General features: G+C 40.2%; 1 protein-coding gene across 2 annotated transcripts in view; it reads left to right on the forward strand.

Moving 5' to 3' along the window:
* Nucleotides 1-23,636, forward strand: part of LOC148896585 (transmembrane protein 65-like) — a 52,889-nt gene that overhangs the window by 7,676 nt on the left and 21,577 nt on the right. For both annotated transcript variants that reach the window (XM_088997840.1, XM_088997839.1), the window contains 2 exons: nt 19,737-19,781; nt 21,927-21,994. In XM_088997840.1, the coding sequence (XP_088853966.1) occupies nt 19,737-19,781; nt 21,927-21,994 (113 nt within the window). The remainder of the gene's footprint in view (nt 1-19,736; nt 19,782-21,926; nt 21,995-23,636) is intronic.

Below are 23,636 nucleotides of genomic sequence, written 5' to 3' on the forward strand. Positions count from 1 at the left end.
GAAAGATTGTCCCCACTGCCGGCAGGAGACGCAGTCATCAGATGACATATGTCTGAATTCTGCGCCCCTCTGCCAAGCTATTTATTGAGAGTATATGTAAATTACAGTGATATATTAGTAAACATAGTTTTCTTCATTATAATGCCACGCCTCTGGGCGTTCTGAGCACCAACAGCTGCAAGCAGTAAAACATAAGACATTTTAATTGGTTGTCTTTTCCAAGAACTGATAAGTTTGTAATCTGGCGCTTGTGCAGGATGTTTAAGCCGTAAATAACTTTGGTGAAAAAGGAGTATCTAAAGCCCTAAATTCTGTGCAAGGCCGGACCTTCTAGAATCTAGATGGAGACGACAGTTCACCTTGCCGTGTCTGTTTCACTCAGATTTACTGTGGCCATCTGCGCTTTTGACTGTAGGCCCATTGTTTAGTTGGTCAGCAAAGCACGGCACTTTTAAACATGATAAATTATTATTCTCCATCAAATGGGCAGCATCTTCACAGCCCCGCTTTGTTCAGTGGAAGGTCGGTGCTGTTGGACAGTCTGCGGCTGGATGGATACATGGCTCGAGGAGTCCGCGATAAGAAGGAAGGAGCGTCAGCGCAGAGCGCCGATGCGTATATGGAACTGTCGCGGGATGGAATTGAAGCTGATTTATGGGGGACAGGAGATGTGAAACAATCTCTTTTCGTCAATGGATGCTACAGCTGCATGTTTGCTTTCAACATTTAGCTTTTAGTCAACGTGCACATTCCACCATGATGTCCCTGATCCACCTGTGAAGAGATGCTTTGATCCTCTCCTCTTTCATCTGGAACTGCTTTATGTAACAAAGAGGGTACAGAAAGTGCTTAAGAATGAATGTCTCTCTGTGTCTTTGTGTTGTCATGTTATTTATTATTTCGTTTTTTTTGTTCTTTTGACTTCAAGACGGCGCCGCGAGAGTGGATGACTTTCCAGCAGCTCCTGTGTTTTGCTTTTCTACTTTCATTTCTTTCATGACTTTGCTGCTGTGAAATGTAAATTTCTCCACTGCGAGACTAATAAAGGCAAATCCAATCCAATCAGACACCGGTGCCAGCTGAAGAAGAGCTGAAAATGCACTCACTGTGGATGGCATTTACAAAAGTGCAGACTTACAAAAACAAAACAAAGAAAGCTACATCAGCACAAACAGTGCCAATATCGTGGGGAAAAGTTGCCATGCTGACTCTCGGAATTTCCTGAAACACTGTTGCATTGGGAGATATATGGTAAAATCGTTGGCCACTTACGACTCAGAATGCTCGATTCAAACCTTAGCGTAGGTGCATCTGGTTGGCAAAAGCGTGGTCATCATGTTTGTATCCAATCTCATCCAGTTCTTGACACCAACTGTTGTTATAACCTCCAAAGTTGAACACAATCTGTTCCGAGTTTCATAGGAGCTGTTTTTAAACCAATTGCTGTACTGTTATTCGTTCCTCGAACACTTTCAGCCTCTTTAAACTATAACTGTAACCTTGAACCGTTTTCATGCTACGATACTGAAGAACTGAAAGTCAATCTGAAGTTAAAGTCAAAATAAATATAACTACTTACCCTTCAAAGAAACATGACCAAACATGCAATAAAATCATTGAATATATAACTTCAAATGTACATTTTGAGTAAGAAGCTCAGCTTTTGTTTTTTTTGTGCTTCTCCGTCACATTTTTATTCACCTATCTTGAATCCTGACGAAATTTCTTTTTTAGTTTGCCTCTTTGATAATAAGATTCTAGAGTGTCGCCGCTGACTTATTTTTTTCTTGCTGGAAATCATTCTTATGCTGACATGAAAAAAAGACAAGTCCATACACGATCAGTCTCATCACATGGGCAACCACAGTTAACGCTGATGTCGCTGGAAGTGAATGTGCGTTGAGCAAATTGAAGTAACTACAGAGTGTTGAATAGAGGCCAAGTTTGGGAACAAGCGTACAGTAATTGATTAACATGCATGTCCTCCAACTGGCTGGATTCAAAATGCATATGGGTACATATAGCTTGCCTTAATTGAAACATTGGAACAGACGAACCACTCAATAAATCTAATTATATCGGCAACACAGACACCGAAGTAACATGATTATCCCGAAAGTCATAACGCTTTTTGTCTACTGTAATGAAGGCAGTTATGATTCATTTTGAGTGTCCAATAAGCAACATGTTTCTGTCTGTCTTCCTCGGCATTTATCCTTGCCCTACCCGCTACTCTTAAGTTATGGAGGTGTGTCGATTCTTCTGCTGTTTGCCCCCATACACCTTTGACGCTTCTTAAAATTAACTACAGCTCCACTACACATTATTATTAATCGTGTAATTTGTATGTCGTACAAATTAACCGATAGACACTGCCAGTGACGTGCAGTCAGCGGAGGCATCATGGAAATATCAAATGAAAAAAAAATATGAAACAGTTATATTTATTTAGTGATTTGTACTTTAAAGTTCTTTTCCATTTAACTTCACCATTTTTGGATTTTTTTCAAAATCGCTGAATTTTCACATTTACCGTTCAAATACAGTGGAACCTCGATTTTCGAACGACACTCACAGTTCGAACAAATCGGAGTCCGAACAAAATACAGTAAAGTCTCGTTATATCGATATTCAAGGGAGTCCGAAAAAATATCGATATAACCGGGACTATCGATATATCCGACCCAGTTTGCATGTAATTTTCTCTGTGCGTGCATAGAAATAGTATCGATATAACCGGGACTATCGATATATCCGATATCGATATAACGAGACTTTACTGTATTCGAGAAATTTTTGCTTCGCAGTTCGAACATCAATCGGTGTTCGAATGCCGGTACGACGTCTGATAGCGTACGTGAAGGTGGGGTGCTGAGCGGCGTAGGGGTGTATCGCTCTCTCCGTGACCAACTGTTGTCGCTTGCGGACGTGCTGCGTTTTGCTCTAGCGTTTAATATAGGTGTACGAAGAGTTTTAGCCCCTAATAATGCCTCCAAAGAAAGTAAGTGCTGCTACAAGTGAAAAAAGAAAAGTAGTTTGTACAACTATTGCATTTAAGAAATAAATAATCGCAAAATATGAAGGAGGTGTGCGAGTGTATGATCTGGCTAGGGAATACAACATGGCGAAATCTACGATCAGTACGTCTGTGTAAGCTTTCAGTCGTACAGGCGTGGTCCATCGATGAAAAGGTTTCTTCAGCCGTCATCTGTAAATACATTTTAGTCAGGAATGTAGGAACAATCGGTGGGTCCACAGGGAGTGGTCCTCTGCTACCCCCAACCTGAGAGTAGGGACCTATCATAGCAGTGTCCGGCGCCGCCATGCCTGGACATTAGGGATATATATATATAGGGCCGATACTACCAGTAAGACTTTAGTTCGCTGAAGAAGCATCTTGGATAAGAAGCGAAACGTCCGACACCTTCAAAAAAGTACAGATGACGGCTGAAGAAACCTTTTCATCGACGATCAGTATGATATTAAAGAATAAGGAGGCTGTGAAATCTAGTGATGTGGCTGTGGGAGTGAGAGCAAGTGTCATTGGATAGATATTTTAACGATGAGAAGGTTTCTTCAGCCGTCATCTGTACAAAAGTGAAGGTTTCGAAACCTTCACTTTTGTACAGATGACGGCTGAAGAAACCTTCTCATCGATGGACCACTCCTGTACGACTGAGAGCTTACACAGACGTATAGATATTTTAAGAGAAAAGAACATCCAGTAGCCGAGTCATCCGTAGCTGTCATGTTCCGAGCGAGAGTGACGGCAGCTGACTCGTCGGAACGTAGTGGAATGTTTGGTATCCCAAAGCAGGCGGCAGAGACGTACTCACCAAGCAGAATGTTTATTCACAAATAAAAGAAAACACAGCGAGTAAGAAGGCAGGGGGTGATCCGACCCGCTTACTACGCCAAAAAGCAAATGGCACACAAGGGTGCAAAATTACGCAATCCCGGAAGATGACATAAATTTACGGAATGCAGGGAAAATACCTCGGACCGGATACACTCGCGCATCGAAGGAAGAGTCCAGGTACGGTGGCGAGGTGAGTCAATCATCCAGCATTGGCGAGGTGATCGCGAACTGTATAAATGCCCTGTGTCAGTGATTAGAGAATTGACAGCAGGTGGAGGGCCGCCGGGAGAGGCAGCCCCGCCCCCCGCTGTCAACTCGCACGTGACAGGAGCAAAGAGATTTGAACGTGTGAGCACCCCTCAGACAGAAGAGCTCCCCGAAGTTTTTATGGAAGGGGACTCCTTCCAAACAATAAATTTCCTTCCTCCGTCCACCTGCGCCTTCTGCTGACCACCACAAAGGTAAACAATCCTATTCATAATTCTTTTCTTTACAAACGTACAATTAGCCTGGGTTACATTTATGTTTATGTTATTTGTGTCTTTACCATTTTCTTAATATTTTCTGAGATATATGTGTTGCTTTGTGTAAGCGGGTTCGGTAAATGATACAACTTCTGGATAGAGTTGAGGTTCTTTATTAGGACGGCTGTGTTGGTTGGAGGGAGAAGGCAATTGACATGTGTGGCTCTCGTAGGCTCTCATCAGACTGACTTGCAGCAGCGCACATGCTCCTTTGATCTAAAGCCAGGCATCACTAGTAGAACATGCAAATACAATTTGCTCATATCATTACAATATACATTGCTTTTTATGTGTTGGTCAGCATTTTAATGTGCAATTTCATGCATAAAATAATGTATAAAATACTGTACTAAAAAGGTAAACATTCAGGGTGTTGGAACGGATTAAAACGATTTACATTATTTGTAATGGGAAAAATTGTTTCGGTCTTCGAACAAATCGGTTTTCGAACAGGGTTCTGGAACGGATTATGGTCGAGAAGCGAGGTACCACTGTACTAAGTAGAGACGAGCGGGGAGGCAGCAGCTGGCTGAGCCTCACCATGGATTGCACAATTGAGATTACATTGCTGTCCTTCTGCATATCGCTATAAGTGTTCAAACACTTTTAGTATACGAACTAAATTTCTATAGTTTAGCTGGTGTATATAATGTAGTCACTTTTTAGTGTAGTCATCATTATAAACACTGTACTACAGTGTTTATTTTATTTTATTTTTATCAAAACTGTGGGCATAGGTGAGGCACACAGTTCTCCTGCCTTATGACAGGGGGCGCTGGTGATCACAGAGATTCTTCTTGCGCCTCCTCGGCTGCAGAATAATAGAATTAGTGGCAGCAAGCTACAGTAAACAGTTAACAAGTTAAGTGCAACCATCCGGTCATTTTTTCGTATCGCTTGGCCTCATTTTCAGAATGGAGGATTACATATCGAAATTGAAAGAAATAGAGAGGCTTTTAAAACTGAAGAAATATAAGGAAGGCTTCTACAAAGAAGGTATAGATTCCTTTCTTCAGAAGGAAGATATGGACTTCATTTATAAGTAAAGTTAACACGATAACATTTTTTTTTATTCATTCCTTCTATGCTACAGTTTATACAAAGAATGCTGACATGACATTTTAAACAAAACAAGTTAACTGTTGCCAATCAAATGGTGAATAAACTATTCTGTAGAGTTCATGTTTGTAAATCTGACTGATGACGTCAGTGCCTCACCAGCCATGAACCTCACCGCACGTCACTGGACACTGCATTGGTCAAACGGCAGCCTCGTATGCCTCAAACCACTTTGAAAATACATGTACTCTCTACTACACAGATACATTGAGACACGTTCATGTGGAAGTCTTAGATAACTTCAGTCAAGAGGTTCTCTCTTCATGATCAGTGTAAATCTGGAATGTAATACAGTTTAGCTGGGCGAAGCTGTTGGACACATCAAGTTTGGGTATGTTTGCAGATGCACACAGCTTGGTGCAGTTGCACTGACTTTCTTCGCAATCAATAATAAAGCAGCTCCTCACATTCATTTCAAAATTATGTAGATAATCCTTCACATGGAATAATTGGAAACTCATTTGCTGGAGTCCTTGCAAAAAAATGTAGGCACTTCAAGTATTAAGAACTGCAAATTGACCTCCATGGACCAAAGGTGTGGAGTAGGTTTGGGTAATCACTGATCCCTCTGAAATGAGCACTTTTAGACAAATTTCTAAACTGATAGTACATGCCATGTAAGTGATTGATTAAAAAAATATGATTGAAGTGATGAGAATATTAACTTATTCGCTGCCAGACATGGAAAAATGTGTCCACTCTAGTGCCAGAGTTTTTCACATTTTTTCATTGTTTGGTTTCATTGTTTTTCCCAAGATTGCGGCACGTGAACACGCAGCGGCTCCCCTCTCCCGGCAAATGCCGTTTTCATGTTTATTAAGTTTGTTAAAGTCATTATAAGTGCCTTGCATGCTGTGTCCGAGAGGACAGTAATTTCATCGGTGCTGTATGTCATGCATATTAGCATATTTGACAACAAAGCTGACTTTGACTTTGAAATGAGAGCGGCAAATGAAAAAATGACATAAAAATGACTTAAAAGACAACCAACATCACTTTTTTGTTTCCTAACTGACATCAGAAAAACGTTTTATAGCATCTAAAATACCCAAAAAACGCAGTATGATATTTTTTGTCGAATGCAAAACACCAATAAAAATGACTTAGTGTCCAAAAACTACTTCAAATTGAACCCGGAAGTGACCAGTTTCAGAAATTGAACCCGGAAGTGGCCAGTTTCAGAAGGTCCCCCTTGTCCTTGTTCCTGGTGTAACGCCAAGACATCTGGCCTTGCTCGAGAATCGAAACAATGGCTTCTGATTCGCAAAAGATGCTTTCTTCTTACTCATCCAGTTATAAATGTTTGCAATCGATTAAAGTAGTCCTTCCGTGTCATTTTGAGGCGTCTGGACTGCAATGTCGAGTCCCAGAAAATGCACAAGATGGCGCCCGAGCTCCGTTGGAAATGGGCTGATTTGTCTGCTGGAATTGTGTCAGCGAATATCAAATAGTTGTCTTGGTGCAACACACAATGATTCACCATCGCGTTATGTGTTTTCCTTCTAATTTCGCAATCAACACGGATCAACACAAAGGTTTCAGATCAAACAAAGTACTGCAAAATGCATTGTATGTCGTTTTCTCGGTCAGGGGCGTTCCAAACGTGACGTCACATGGGGATCCTCATCAACTCGAAAACAAGACTTCCTGAATATTCAACGCAAGTCTTAAAACGTAAAATATAGCTATGTGCTATGGAATCTTTGTAAAATATGCTCAGTAGAAGTCATTTGAAGTGATTTTACAAATTATGGACACAACTTGTCCGGAGACATTGGTTGTCCTTTAACAACAGCTGCAGCTGGAACAAAGCGCTAACATGGGAAAAAAGAGAAATGCTGCCCCCTCACAGAAAGGAAAAAAAATGCCAGAGGCCTGGCCAGCGCTTTCCTCGCAAGAAAAACTAAAACCAGAACAAATTTTGGAATAGCGCTCTACGTCATATTTTCAATTCACGAATAAATTCCGCAATGGCAGTGAGTGAGTTAATAATACTAACAATGCCTTCTCTTCCTTTCGGCTTTTCCCCTCTCGGGGTCGCCACAGAGAATCAGTGTCCTCCATCTTCAGAGGTTTGATTTGCATGTTTGTTTTGGCCAAGCTTTCACTTCGGATGCCCTTCCTGACACAATAATGCCTTCTAGGCATAGATACTACCATTATTTCAGACGGTTTTAATTATTGCCCTTTGTTGAGGGTAAATAAATGGTAATTTTCAAAAATGAAGCAGGCCTGACTGAAATTTAGTGTCTGGCGTAACTCTGAAGACTTATTTTCAGATTGCGTTGCTTTAAGCTGTTTCAGTGTGAGCTCGAAGCATTGTGCAAGCAAACGCGGTTCTGAGCAGATGGTGCGAATTGACACTGAAATGGATGCTGCGTGAGATCAAAAGTGTGCATGGCTTCATCATGACCATTGTCTCCGAGGAACTGTGGTGGTTACCCTTTGCGTTCCGAGTGAAGTCACTATAGTATGTCTTTTGAGTTATTTTAGATAACCCAATTAAGACCGCCTGTTTCCCACATCCTGCCAGGAGTAAGCTACTCTACTCGCCTTACTTCTGCTTGAGGTTTTCCATTATTCTGTGAAATGTTTGCTGACGTCTTTCACACGCATCGCAGCATCCTTGGATCCTTGTTTTTGGTGGGGTTCATTTATTCTTCTTCTTGTGCTCCCTCTGTCCCCACCTCTGTCTCTCTGACTCGCATTCTTTGTGGACAATTTCTTGTCTTCTGTCTCATAAATCAAACCAAAAATATAGCAGTGCTGTTAGCTTTATGAATGTCTTTCTTCCTGTACTGTTGTCTATTGATCTTGTAAACAAAGGCACATACATACACACGCATACACACACACACATGCATGCATACACATACAAACGCACACACACATGCACACACAATCTAATGGAGTGTAAGGAGCTCATCCTTTCATTTTTTTTTAATGGGACGCATATAATTGTCCTCACTTTGAGGAAAACTCATTCCTCAAGAAACTAGATTTTCAAATCTTGCTCACACACACACACACACACACACACACACACACACACACACACACACACACACACACACACACACACACACACACACACACGCAAAAGATATCAAATGCTGGTTCAAAGTCCGAAAAGAACAACACCTCTACATTTGTTTTTCTTCGCTTCCCATGCAGAGGCTCACTATTGATCTTGCATTTCAGATTTTGTATTTGCAAATATACATAACTTCGGTAACAATGAAATTCATATTAATCACACATAAAAGTTCATGACCCAAAAATAAAGCATTGTCCCTGTCGTCAATATTTGTATAATTTCAATTGATGTTGACAATCTGCAACTTACCCCATTGTGGGACGATTTAAGGTTTTCTGATTTTCTGAATCTATTGTCAACATTATAATAATTTGAATGACTTTGTTTTACAATAATTTAATCTCTTTTGTGGCATAACATTAAAGCAGTAATTCAAGCCTCTGTCACATCTTGGCTCGATTACTGTAATGCGCTTTACTTTGGATTCAGCCAATCCCACTTGAAGCGTCTCCAGCTAGTCCAGAATGCTGCTGCTCGCCTTTTAACTGGTACTCATAAGAGGGAACATATAACTGGCATCCCCTCACTGGCCCCCTATACATTTTAGATTTCTTTTCAATATCTTATACTTTGTCTTCAAATCTTTAAATGGGCTCGCTCCTCCTTACTTCTCCGAGCTCATCCACCTCTACACACCTGCCTGACGCCTCAGGTCTGCTGACCAAACATTATTAGATGTGCCAAAAATTAATCTGAGGCTCAGAGGGGATGCCTTTTCCGTTGCTGATCACACTCTCTGGAATGACCTGCTACTGAACATTCAGGAAGCCCCCTCGCTACCCATCTTTGATACCGTCTCAAAACTCACTTTTACTCTTAAGCATTCCACTCAGCTTGATTCCAACTTCATCTTGGGTTCATTCCCTGTTGCTTTCGACTAACTTTGTGATTGCTTTATTTTCTATATATGATACCTGTCCATGTTAAGTGCTTTGTTGCAGCTTCAGCTGTTGTTAAGGTTCTATATACATCAATATGTATTGTATTGTATAAGAATTTTGAATCACCTGCATTATTGATCTTAAATAATGGTGTGTGAGTGTTCTCACTGCTGAAGTCCAGGGCTTATGGGCAGTTCTGTAACTTACTCACACAGGAAAAGTACCCCAACATGAGGAAATGTGCTACCTCCTTGACTGCATTATTCGGCTCCACTGATTTATGTGAGTCAGCCTTTTCCTACATGAAGATCATTAAGTCCAAATACTGTTCCACCGTGAATGATGAACATTTGGAAATGTGCTTAAGGCTGGCTGTCAGCAGCTACTGTACGGACTATGCATCCCTGGCTGATTCAATTCAGTGCAAGTCATCAAAGTAAACTTAGGTAATTACAAAAAATGTTAGTAGTTATTTATTATGTTATGTATATGTAGTTATGTGTGTTGTGCAATATTGGCCTATTCAGTTATGCTACAAGTAAGGTAGTAAGGTACATCAACATACATTGTAGCTACAACGATGAGAAGGTTTCTTCAGCCATCATCTGTATAAATTTGAGAACCAAATTAAGAACCACCACAGACGTATTGTACATACAAAGAATCCTTAAAACATTTGAAAATAATTATGTTTTGCATTTTTGTCGTGGGTAGATCATTTTGACTTGGTAGTTTTTATAAGTAGCTCGTATGCTGAAAAAGTGTGAGCACCCCTGCTCTAGGCCTTTTGTGAGCCATGTCAGCCAATAAATTGTGAGGTGAGGTTCCCGTTAATTTGGAACCGAACAATCTTCAAGTTCTTCTACTTATTGTTAAGTGATTTCAAGCAGCCCTATTATTTGGCGTAGATTTGCTTTAAAGTTAAAAATGAAATTTCAAGTCGCGTCAACAGTCAAACTAATGTGCGTCTTTCCTTTGGTGTGTGGAATATAACCCAATGACAAAGACACTCTGTGTTGTTATAAAATCTCCCATCTATTCTTCTGTAACAGTAGAAGGAACCCATCACATAACCCAGTGTCCTAAAAGGAACAGAGAATCCAGGATTTGAAACTAGATGTGGGAGCAGAAAAGCAAATGATATACAGTTGTATTTGACAAGGCACATGATGTGAACGTGTCTTGATTAGAACTGTTAAGTCACAGTTTAAAGCAACACTGTAAATTGTGTGTTTCACTGCGTGCGCCGAGGTGTGTGACAGAATAAATCGACATCAGCATGTGAAGATTGGATTCCAATATTTCAGCTCTGAGTGAAACAAATCCAATTTCACAGAACCTGCAAAACGTCTGTGTAAGCTCTCACAGGAGTGGTACAGAAGTGGCCCATCGATGAAAAGGTTTCTTCAGCCGTCATCTGTACTTCTTTGAAGGTGTCGGACGTTTCGCTTCTTATCCAAGAAACTTCGTCGACAAACTAAAGTCTTACTGGTAGTTTAGGCCCTATATATATATCCCTACTGTCCAGACATGGCGGTGCCGGACTCTGCTATGATAGGTCCCTGCTCTCAGGTTGGGGGGAGCAGAGGACTACTCCCTGCAGGTGCTCCACTGACAGTTCCTATTGTTCTGACTAACAACTTGCATGATTGCCCCATTTCGAGTATTACATTTTTCCCCTCAGGGGTCGCCACAGCGAATCAATGTCCTCCATCTATCCCGCTTTTGTGCATCCTCTTCCCTCACACCAGCTACCTTCATGTCCTCTTTGACCACATCCATAAACGTCCTCTTCGGTCTTCCTCTCGGTCTCCTGCCTGGCAGTTCAAGGCTCAGCATCCTTTTCCCGATATAGTCGCTCTCTCTCCTCAGGACATGTCCAAACCATCTCAGTCTGGCCTCTCTGACTTTCTCTCCAACGCCTCTAATATGAGTTGTCCCTCTAATGTCCTTCTACTTTTCCGTCACTCCAGACTTCCTCATGCAATGCCACAGCTCTTCTCTGGGCACCCTGTCATACGCTTTCTCCAGATCTACAAAGACACAATGCAATTCCTTCTGACCTTCTGTGTACTTCTCTATCAGCATTCTTAAAGCAAACACTGCATCTGTCATACTCTTTTTTGGCATGAAGCCATACTGCTGCTCACAAATGTTCACTTCTGCTCTTAGTCTAGCTTCAACTACTCTTTCCCAGAGTTTCATTGTATGGCTCATCAACTTTATTCCTCTGTAATTAGTACAACTCTGCACATCTCCTTTGTTCTTAAAAATGGGCACGAGTACACTTCGTCTCCATTCTCCATCTGTTCACCATCTAAGATCTTGTTGAATACCCCGGTCAGGAACACCACCGCCACCTCTCCAAGACACTTCCATACCTCAATTGGTAAATCATCAGGCCCGAGTGCCTTTCCCCCCTTCATCGCCCTCCTCACTTCATCCTTGCTGATGCTTGCTATGTCTTTGTCCACAACAGTCACGTCTTCTACTCTTTGTTCCTTCTCATTTTCCTCATTCATCAATTCTTCAAAGTACTCTTTCCATCTTGCCATCACACTACTGGCACTTGTTAATACATTGCCATCTCTATCCTTAATCACCCGAACCTGCTGCAGGTCCTTACCGTATTTGTCTCTCCAGCCTGTAAAGATCAGTCTCACCTTCCTTGCTGTCCAGCCGAGCATACAAGTTATCATAGGCCTCTTGTTTGGCCTTTGCCACCTTTACTTTAACCGTGCGCTGCATCTCCTTGTACTGCTGTCTACTCTCGTCCGTCCTCTCAGTGTCCCATTTCTTCTTTGCTAACCTCTTCTCTGTTCACCGAGTCTCCTTATCTACCTTTCTTCCACTTGATACACCAAGTACTTTCCGACCTGTGTCTCTGATTATGTTCGCTGTAGTTTGCCAGTCATCTGGAAGGACCTCTTGCCCACCCAGTGCTTGTCTTACCTCCTTCCGAAATGTCATGCAACACTCTTCCTTTTTCAACTTCCACCATTTTGTCCTTACTTCAGCCTTTGGTTTCTTCATCTTCCTCACTGCCAGCGTCATCCTACACACCACCAACCTATGCTGTCTGGCTACACTCTCACCAACCACTACTTTGCAGTCACTGATTTCCTTTAGATGGCGCCGTTGACACAAAATGTAGTCTACCTGTGTACTTCTGCCTCCACTCTTATAGGTCACCCTATGTTCCTCTGTCTTCTGAAAGAAAGTATTCACAATAGCCATTTGCATTCTCTTAGCAAAGTCAACCACCATCTGTCCTTCAGCGTTCCTCATCTGGAGTCCAAACCTGCCCATCACCTCCTCCTCATCTTTGTTTCCTGCGCCAACATGTCCATTGAAGTCTCCACCAATTACAACCCTCTCACTTCTCGGGATGTTCTCTATGACTTCATCAAAGTCCAACCAAAATTTCTCCTTCTCCGCCAGCTCACATCCTACTTGTGGGGCATACCCACAAACAACATTGAACATCACACCTTCAATTTCTAGCTTCAGACTCATCATTCTACCTGATACTCTTTTTACTTCTAAGACATTCCGAACAAACTCCTCTTTTACGATAACCCCAACTCCATTTCTCTTTCTGTCTTCACCATGATAGAATAACTTAAACCCTGACCCAAAGCTTCTAGCCTTGCTCCCTTTCCACCTGGTCTCCTAGACACACAGTATGTCTACCTTCCTTCTCTGCATCATGTCAACCAGCTCTCTACCTTTACCTGTCATTGTTCCTACATTCAAAGTTCCTACTCTTAGTTCTATACTCTTGGCGTTCCATTTCTCTCTTTTCCTCCGGGCACACCTCCCTCCTATCCTTCTTCGACCAACAGTAGTCCATTTTTCACTGGCACCCTGAAGGTCAACATTACCAATGGCGGCCGTTGTTAACCCGGGCCTCGACCGGTCCGGTATGGGATTCATAGGTTTGATTCGCATATTTGTTCGCATATTTTTTTTTTTAACGTCGGATGCCCTTCCTGACACAACCCTCTGTATTTATCCGGGCTTGGGACCGGCACAATAAGCCACTGGCTTGTGCCCCCTTGTGGATACAGTCTTACAATGTATTGAATAAACTTTTAAATGACCTCTGAGGGTACCCACAGTTTGTGAGTGCTCTCCTGATGTGTTTCACCCTCAGTGGTCATTTAACAAATGTCAGAAAGAAAGAATAGGGAATGAAACCAAAAATTCTGAAGATACAAAAAGGAGAGGAGTAGCAGTACCTTACATACACTGATGAGGTGATACCGGTCGAAATGGGGCAATCAGGCCAGTCTTTAGTCAGAACGATAGGAACTATCAGTGGAGCAGCTGCAGGGAGTAGTCCTCTGCTCCCCCCAACCTGAGAGCAGGGACCTATCATAGCAGAGTCCGGCACCGCCATGTCTGGACAGTAGGGATGTGTGTGTGTGTATATATATATATATATATATACTTCGTCAGCAAACTAAAGTGTTACTGGTAGTTTAGGCCCTATATATATACAGTTTTGTTTAGTTTGCTGACGAAGTTTCTTGGACAAGAAGCGAAACGTCCAACACCTTCAAAGAAGTACAGATGACGGCTGAAGAAACCTTTTCATCGAAGAACCTGCAAAAGGAAACCCTTTTATTGGCATTAGCATTTGGAGCAACTGGCATTGTTTGTCCGCTTTTGTCTGTTCTGTACAGCACTGCAAAGAATCGCGACAGTTCCGTTATTTTTTGCATTGCAGCAAATTGCTGTGTGTTGAGTAGTTGTTGAGTGTACCAAGTGCCACATCCAACCAGTCATGGCAACAAAAAGAACAGAAGCAGCAGCATTTTCAGATGTTACTGCAGCGAGATGATAGAAAATCTTTTTATTTGATATTTTTTTCAGTTGTCAGCATACAGCACGGTACTGTTTCATGTTCGTTTTTTGTATAGTTCTCATTTGCATGCAATTCACTGTTTTCCATTGGCATGCTTTCACCCTGTCGCCAACGGGTGAATTTGCTTTGTCAAGAGTTTACCATCCAGTTATTTAAAGTAGTAAAAACGGTAAGACAAAATATTTACAGCTATAACGTTAATTCAGTGACACTGTAGTGATGGTTCCATAAGGGTGTTGACAAAATGACACACTGATACTGTGTCACTGACCATTGACACCTTCTGCACTTTCAAAATACTTGCAGGCAACCCACTTGACAGACTGAACTGAGTTATTGGATGACGAAGTTTATCCCATATCATTGACATCTATGCATTGACATTGTATTATTTATTTTGTGAACATTATGTGATTTAGGATGACTGTGGGCTTTGTCTTCAAAAATATTTACTTAGAATAATGAGTTGGATTTGAGTCTGTTGCGTTTCTTGCATGTTACAATATTCTTTCCACTGTGGAGAACATTTGCTCACATGGTACTCTTATTGGAGATTGAGAGAGAAACTTCTTTGTGAGGTGGGCGAGGTTTGGAAAAGTAAATATTCCCCTCTGCCAGGTATCGCTGGACCTCAAATATAGCATCTGCTGTTGCACTTTTTCCAGTCTCCATACCTCATCGTCCAAATGATGCCATTCGTCATTTAAAAAATTGATACTAACAGAATAGGTATTTCAGACAGTTTCCCCCCCAAAAAACAATCTACCAGTAATAGTGATGAGTAACATGCCCGATATAGTTGCTTTTGTTGGTATGTGATATTTCTGTATGGAAAAATTGACATTTCACCTGCAATATAATAATGTAATTGTATAATAAACTGAGTTACCTTGAAATTAATTTGAATTAGAATGGAAAAAGATATGTCAATCATCTGAGAGGCACTTGGTGAGAAAATGAATCAATAGTTTATTTGCCGAAGGAGCTCAAAATGGTGCCAGACAGCAGACGATTGGCATTAGTATGGGAGATGCTCCATAATATGCATGTACTAAGACGATAGAGCGCGGGTGAGATCTGGATTGTTTCGGCAGGCAGCGTCATGTCACTCGATGCACTTCCTTATAAACAGAGTTTGGTGTCCTTTTGCGTCGTCAACGCCCCTTAGACTGAGTCGACTCAATTGATGTATTAGTCACGTTCTCATCTTAAAGTACTACGCGCAAATTTTTTGAGTACAGTTTACTCAAAATTTTTGAGTAGTGGAAATACATTTTATGAGTTTGACTGAACTTAAATGTTATGAGTTTGTTTGGACATAAATGTTATGAATTTGAATGAATTTATAAGATGTACTTTCAGTTTACTCTAATGTTTTCTTGTTATCTTAATTTTTAAGTTAAAATTAGGTTTCATATTTAAGCGTAACCAACTCAAATTTATAATGTTACATGAAAAAATATATTCATGTATACTTTCGATGAGAAGGTTTCTTCAGCCGTCATCTGTACAAAAGTGAAGGTTTCGGACGTTTCGACGTTTATATATCCCTAATGTCCAGACATGTCTGGACATTAGGGATATATAAATGGGGCCGATACGACCAGTCAGACTTTAGTTCGCTGACGTAGCCTCTTGGATAGGAGGCGAAACGTCCGAAACCTTCACTTTTGTACAGATGACGGCTGAAGAAACCTTCTCATCGATGGACCACTCCTGTACGACTGAGAGCTTACACAGACGTATTCATGTATACTGTACTTACATTTGCCTTCTATGTCTAAAAACAAAAACCCACCTCACATGTCTGTTTTAGTGCACATTTGGATTGGATTGGATATGCCTTTATTAGTCTCACAGTGGAGAAATTTACATTTCACAGCAGCAAAGTGATGAAAGGAATGAAAGTAGAAAAACAAAATACATGAGCTGCTGGAAAGGCAGCCACTCTCGCGGCGCCGTCTTGAAGTCAAAAGAACAAAAAAAACTTCAATAACAAATAATATGACAGCATAGAGACAATATGACAACACAAAAACACAATATCAAATGCACAGCATGTCCACGTACCAAAACAACAAATATACCCCTGAGCAGTTCTTTTTTAGTAATTAACACAACATCGTGATAAAGATGTGAAATGAACACAACAACAAAACAAAACAGAAAAAAACAACAAATTATACTCTGCTGTTCTGTTAAAAAATAAATTCTCTGACAAGCATATACTTGAATCATTACAAGAGAATACATTTCAATGTACTCGTTACAAGGTGCAAATCAAAGTAAAACTTACTAAAAACAAACAGTATTCATTAAATGAAAAAATACATTTTGGTGAAATCCAGGTTTACACATCAAATTATGAATAGAAAATCAGTCACAAACAGTACATCAATGTTTAGGTATACAAAGCAGAGTAAAACTATGAAATTACTTATCCAGTGTTACTTTGTTCCGTAATATTGGAGGCCTTCAATATTGCGGAACAAAGCATTTTTCAAACTTAGCAGGCGTGGTTTGAGTGGTCTGTTATCATCAAGACACAGCAGTATTTTCTGAATGAAGGTGAATGTGTGGATTAATTTTTTTTGAGAATCTAAATGAAGTGCATACATTAAACCAGGGGTGTCAAAGTCATTTTTGCCGCGGGCCACATTGTAGTTATGGTTTCCTCTCGAGGGCCGTTTTGAATTTGGGGAACCCATTAGAATGTTTAAATCCCTTCAAATATTACATATAGAGCACACAGCAAATTAATGAATAACTCGTTTTCAAATCTGAAGTCAAGAATAATGACTTTTATTGTGGTTGACATCCAAAAATATGAAATTTTGGCTCAGATTTTAGCATTCATCATGGAATTTAACAAGTTTGATTTGCTTTCGCGGGCCGAAAAAAATGATGTGGAGGGCCGGATTTTGCCCGCGGGCCTTGACTTTGACACGTGTGCATTAAACCAAACAAGAGGATGTGTGTATCAGCCAACCTGGGGAGACATCTCACAATAATGCCATCTTCTATCACAACAGAAATGTTGTTGGGGTTAAACAAGATGGCGCTAGTTGTCAGTTGTCACGGAGAGAAGTGCGACAGGAATGTTTTCAATGTTTGGATCCTCTTCCCACTGCAAAATACATCAATAGACATTTGTCTTTGTCTTAAGTCAGGCAAATACATACATTGCATGTTTTGAAGAACTGTGAGTCATCTTCTCGTAGGTATGCATGGAGAGCACGAAGGGCCAGACTGCGTCTCGTGTATATCATGCTGTTCTTTATCAAAAGCAAGAGGAGATAAAAGCCAAGTTTTAATTTGGGGAAAGCGACAGGAGCTTAACATTGCAGTACTTGTCTTCAGCATCTCAAACCCAAGACAGTGGCCTATGGAGACCTATGGAGAATTAAGTTTAGGTAAAATTCTGTTCAATATAAAAAAATACATACATGTATTATTTTTAATATGATTCGGGTAATTAATCATGTAGCATTAATGAAAATGTAAACATACCTTAGATAATGGTGGTGTTACTCAATTTCCACCTTGGCGCTAAAAGGTTGAATAGGAAAAAAAACAGACAACAAATGTAATCATTTAATTTAATAAAACACCCTGATCCATGTTTACTTTTTAAATTGAATAAATCATCTAATTTACCAGATTAAATGATGCCATCAAGCCAGTCAGGTGTTTGCAGTTTGAAAAATGGTGTTTGCAGTTTCAAAAATACATTTAAAAAGGTCTACACATGAATGACCATTTAAAACTACACCAATTGTACAGAGTGATATTTCATTTGGCTAGCATTATATTTACTTAGTGCCTTCTTAAAACGGCAGCACAACTGTTGCACGTTGAATTAGCATGACTTATTGTGCTGCCGTTTAAAACAAAGTTGACTCAAAGCACCAACCTGCTGGCGTTGCAGCATCTGTGTGGCGGATTTCGGGTGACCCTTATAACTTTTGAAGTTCATATAAAACTTAATGTAACACCCATTTGACGATTATTCTCAGACCTTCGCCGACACAAACATAACTTTTTATCACCTCGTGATAGTTGTTACTCCACCACCGCCTAAACAAACCTGCGCGGTACAATTCTCTTAATACCACTGCTGTGTCTTTCTACAAACAAGAGACGTTTAAGAAAAAATCCTACTTACCACAGAAGAGCTCGTAACATTAGGAGAAGTCCTTGGCTCGAGCGGTGGATGACATTGATATTAAATACGATTGTTTGTCTTTCCACCGTAATTTAAAATAAATAATCCGTCGGTCTCTGCCAGATTCAGCCGTTGAGAATTCAAATGGCGTCCAATGAGAGCACGCAGTGACGTCATCACGCAGCTTCCTGCCGTGAACTCAAAATGTTTGAGTGAAGGATTGCCATGAACTCAAAAGTATTAATCTACTGCAAATTAAAAACGCAGGACTCATTCAAAAACTCAAAACGTTTGAGTTTTTGAAACAAAAAATCGGCTTTTGAGTTGACTGACCTCAATGACTTTAAGTCAGTAGTACTGTTCGGGTTTACAGTGTATCATTACACTCAATGATATGTCGCAAAATAGTATAACTGTGGTTAAATGGTTGAATAAGCATTGATCAGTCTTAATTTGGTCAAGTCAAGCTATTAAATTATTCAACTACTCCAATAATTTTGGAATTTATCGTATCCGGAATGAGCAACATCAAGGGTTCCTTTCTGTTTGTCTGTGCTTACAGAATATGTTTATCCAGAGGCTATTGCAGAGTCCAATGTGCAAATTATCATTATTTGAGGTGCACCTAAAAAAACCTCAACAGTTCATAAAATATCTTACTTACTGATCAACTTACTTGGCTGCTTACAGGTTCCATTAGATTCCAATGTGGGTTTTTCAGTGAGTTGGGGATCAATGTGTGAACTTGCCTGATTATGTTTGTGCGCTTAACAAAATGAATTGGCAGACGACTGGGCCACATTTTCTCTCTCAACAGTCTCAGACAATTGTTTTGGTTTAGAAATAACAACATTCCAGAGAGGCTTCTTTTTTTTCAAAACATAATTTTTGAAAATATGTAAAAACAAATAGAAGACTGCCTCATTAAAACAAAACTACAACGAGACAACTGAAGTGATACTTAAATTAGGCTTGCGTGTTTCTCACATTCAGCCTTATGCCAGCTGCAATCGATGCAATGCATGATTTCAGCCTTTCTCTGTCAAGGAGTCACAAAGAGATTCTTCTTAATTCATTTTTATCACAGCACTTCATATGGTCCATTTTCCATTTTACTTTCATGTTTAATTTCTCCTCACAGGTCTCCCAGAGATGTTTCACTCTTGATCTTGATCATACGGCTCATACTTATTATTAAGTATACTATCTTTTTGTCAACAGGGCAGCTCGACATTGCACCACCTACTGCAGCACAGTTAAGATATGGTAAGAGGTCCATTTTTTCCACACAAATATTTTTTTTGTTTTCACAGATGTTTATTTAAATGCATTTATTTTGATGAGCAATGCCAGCAACCATTGCTTTTATTACATTAATAATTCGGTCGATGAGAAGGTTTCTTCAGCCGTCATCTGTACAAAGTGAAGGTTTCGGACGTTTCGCCTCCTATCCGAGAGGCTTCGTCAGCGAACTAAAGTCTGACTGGTCGTATCGGCCCCATTTATATATCCCTAATGTCCAGACATGGTGGCTTCTTTTACCCCCCTTTCAAACCATCTATGTTCTTTCGGGGGTAAAAGAAGCGATTCTTATAAAACAACAAAATCCTTCATTAAACCGGTCTGGTGGGGTGAGGTTCAATTTGGATCGTTCATACAATAGCCTGCTTAGGCAAAACAGGTTAGGCAACTTTCACAATGCTGACGAGGGTCGTTATGCTGATGAGGTGATACCGGGGGGAGTGGGGGTAATAGGCCAGTCGTTAGTCAGGAATGTAGGAACAATCAGTGGGGCCACAGGGAGGGGTCCCTTGCCCCCTCCAACCTGAGAGTAGGGACCTATCATAGCTGTGTCCGGCGCCACCATGTCTGGACATTAGGGATATATAAATGGGGCCGATACGACCAGTCAGACTTTAGTTCGCTGACGAAGCCTCTTGGATAGGAGGCGAAACGTCCGAAACCTTCACTTTGTACAGATGACGGCTGAAGAAACCTTCTCATCGATAGACCACTCCTGTACGACTGAGAGCTTACACAGACATTAATAATTCGGGTTATGATATTTTGAGGTTTTTCATTTTGTTTTGACATTTCAAAAATATCAAATATTTTGTTGTGTGTTTTTATTAGCTTTTATAAGTTTCCAAAATGCACTATTTTATGTACCTTTCTATAGTTATGATAGTATTAGTTTTAGTATTAGGGTTTCGTCTTTTTACACATGCCATTTTTCGAGCGCTACACAAAAAAGGTGTTTTTATTTGCAAAATTCATACTGTAGAATACAGTATGAGTGAAAATAGGAGCACTATCAAACACATGGTGACGGCGCTTCGAGGCAACACACATTTGCTGAATTACGATAGTTTGCTTATGAGGTCCCTGAAGACATTCTGGGAGTTGTTTTTTGTTCTACCGCCGCCATTTTGGAAAGTTAAACACACATTGCATGCACACATGCATATATACAGTATTCACTGCCATCATCAACTCGTTTTAGTATGACATTCTCAGAGCATTTAGACGACTTGCCAGCTGACCTACAACACACGATACTGCCAACAAGTGACTCGGTTCGGAGGAATCGACCGATACATGCTTTCTAAGCCAAATTTTTGGCAGCGATTCAGACGTTGTTTAAAACTTGGTGATGAGATTAAACAAAGTGGAAGTGACCTATTTCCAAACTACTTTTGGAACATTTGTATCCAGTCAGCAACAATGGATACAGTTGAAATAAGTTTTTAAAAGTTATTGATCTGATTAATATTTTTTTTCTGATTACATTTATGCTAAATGTATGGCTTTCCAAACAAAAGATGTTTCAGTGAGTTTTTTTTTCCTATTCGTTATAACAACCTTGAATTGAGTTGAGTCCAGTGAAATTTAATGAAAAATGTTTCTGTAATGAATTTTTGTTTTTTCCCCGTTTCATCTGAGGTTGTCTAGTAAACACTAACAATTAACACAGTCATCAACTCATCCATCAATCTCTGATTGCACTCACTCACGCACAAAAACCTTTGTCTAATATGATAATTGTTGCTCTGCTCGTGCCATTGTCATAATTACTTTCCAATCGGCCATTAATGGAAGGCCTTATCCTTTCTTCTTCTGAATCAAAATACCACTCAAATAAATAAAATGCTGGACCCTGATACCTGCTTTATATATACTACTCTTAAGTACACATTTTACTAGTTGTAATTGCAGTAAAATTACATATAATACACGAGTTGTTGCTTTTTTTGTTGCAATGATTGAATCATATGTTAACTATGCTTTTTGTATTATGCAGTGGTGTCATTGTATTGAAAATTACTCAGATGAGCTCAAACTCTTTTTCCAGCAAAGTGTTGCACTCCTCTAGTTCTCATTGACACAATGTTTGGGGTTGTTATTTTTCAGTTCTTCTGCACAATGCACTCCCTTTTGTCGGATTTGGATTTCTGGACAACTGTATCATGATTGTTGCGGTAAGTTTCAAGTGCAGTCGTTTCAAAGACAATGGCATATAGATAGTAATAATAATAATAATAATAATAATAATAATAATACATTTCATTTATAAGCGCCTTTCAAAACTCACGGACACTTTACAGTCACAGGATATTTTTTCTGCGGGTGAGCAGCGGAATTGAGTAGATCCTTTCCCAGCCAGGGTTTCACTTTTGGCCTGAGGGCACAATTCCAATTTGTGTTAATCACACAGTTGAGCCATGTCACTTGTTGAGCATTACCCGCAATGCTTCTGTTTACATCCTGTATGATAGAGTACTGTCACAACTACGCACGTGCAGCACAAACAGGGCATATAGCCAATGAAAGAAGCAAGAGCCAAGGTAGTTTAGAGAGAAAAATAATTTTTAATTTTAATTTTAATCATCTTGACAGCCGTAATTTATACTGAGAGTAAATGACACACAGTGGCATACTATTAACTCATTCAACCCCAGTTATTTTCGTAGACCTTTTCATGTCATCGTGTGAAAAAACATCAAATAAAATAAATGAAGGGATTGAATACCTGGATAAAACACACGTCGGCATGGGGAGGTCATGCATACTCCACACAGGAAGGCCAGCGCCAGAAACGAACCCTGCAACTCTGCACTGTGAGGCGGAACCTCTCCAAATAATACACAAATAAACAAAGTCATTCGACAGAAAGGCAACAGTCCAGATGGGACTGTGTCACTTTCTACTCTATCATAATTTGCACAGTCTGTCTGATCTTGACGCCTTTCGCTATCTCCCAACATTCTGCATCACATCTCACATGCTCCACTCATTCCTCATTACGCTGACTCAAAGCAAACCAAGCAAAATATGGAAAATGGAACTTAATTTTTATGGACCATAATACCACTCGTCAGATGGGCTGTCATGTTCATAGCTAACAGGTATTGCACTTCCTCAATTTATTACATCATTCATGACCTTTTATTTATTTATTTTTGTATTAGTTGTGTAATGTCACAGCCAACTTTGTCAGCATTTAAAAAAAATTAAATACGAAAAAGTTGGATCAATACTGCATGTGCAGGGCTCCAGACTACCCTAAATGCATTTTTCTGTTCCTAAAATTTGAGATAGTGATACTATTTTTTTCTTCTAACCAGTGCCGTGTGACCAGTAAAGTACAATTTTATTCTTTTTTAAATGAATATGTTTTTTTTTTCTATTTTACAAAATTTGGCTCCACTCTTCAGCCAAATTATGAATAATACAGTGAACATTTCTGGAAGTAATATTTACAAGTACTTGGCAGACCAACACTCGACCCTTTTGAAATAAGCAACAACTTAGAGCGGTGCAAGACATGTATCATGACTGTAAGACAGTTGTGAGGTGTCCTTTCAGTGTGACGAAGGAATTCAAGTTGGAGGTGAGACTCCACCAGGGGTCAGCTCTGCGCCCCTTCTTATTCGCTATGGTGATAGACAGGCTGACAGACGATGTTAGACAAGAATCACCTTGGACCACGATGTTTGCAGATGACATTGTGATCTGTACCGAGAGCAGGGAACAGGTGGAGGAGATACTAGAGAGGTGGAGGTATGCCCTGGAAAGGAGAGGAATGAAGATCAGTCGCAGCAAGACGGAATATGTGTGTGT

The sequence above is a fragment of the Hippocampus bargibanti genome, linkage group LG06, assembly GCF_051943395.1.
Source record: "Hippocampus bargibanti isolate YZ-2025 linkage group LG06, ASM5194339v1, whole genome shotgun sequence".
NCBI lineage: Eukaryota > Metazoa > Chordata > Actinopteri > Syngnathiformes > Syngnathidae > Hippocampus > Hippocampus bargibanti.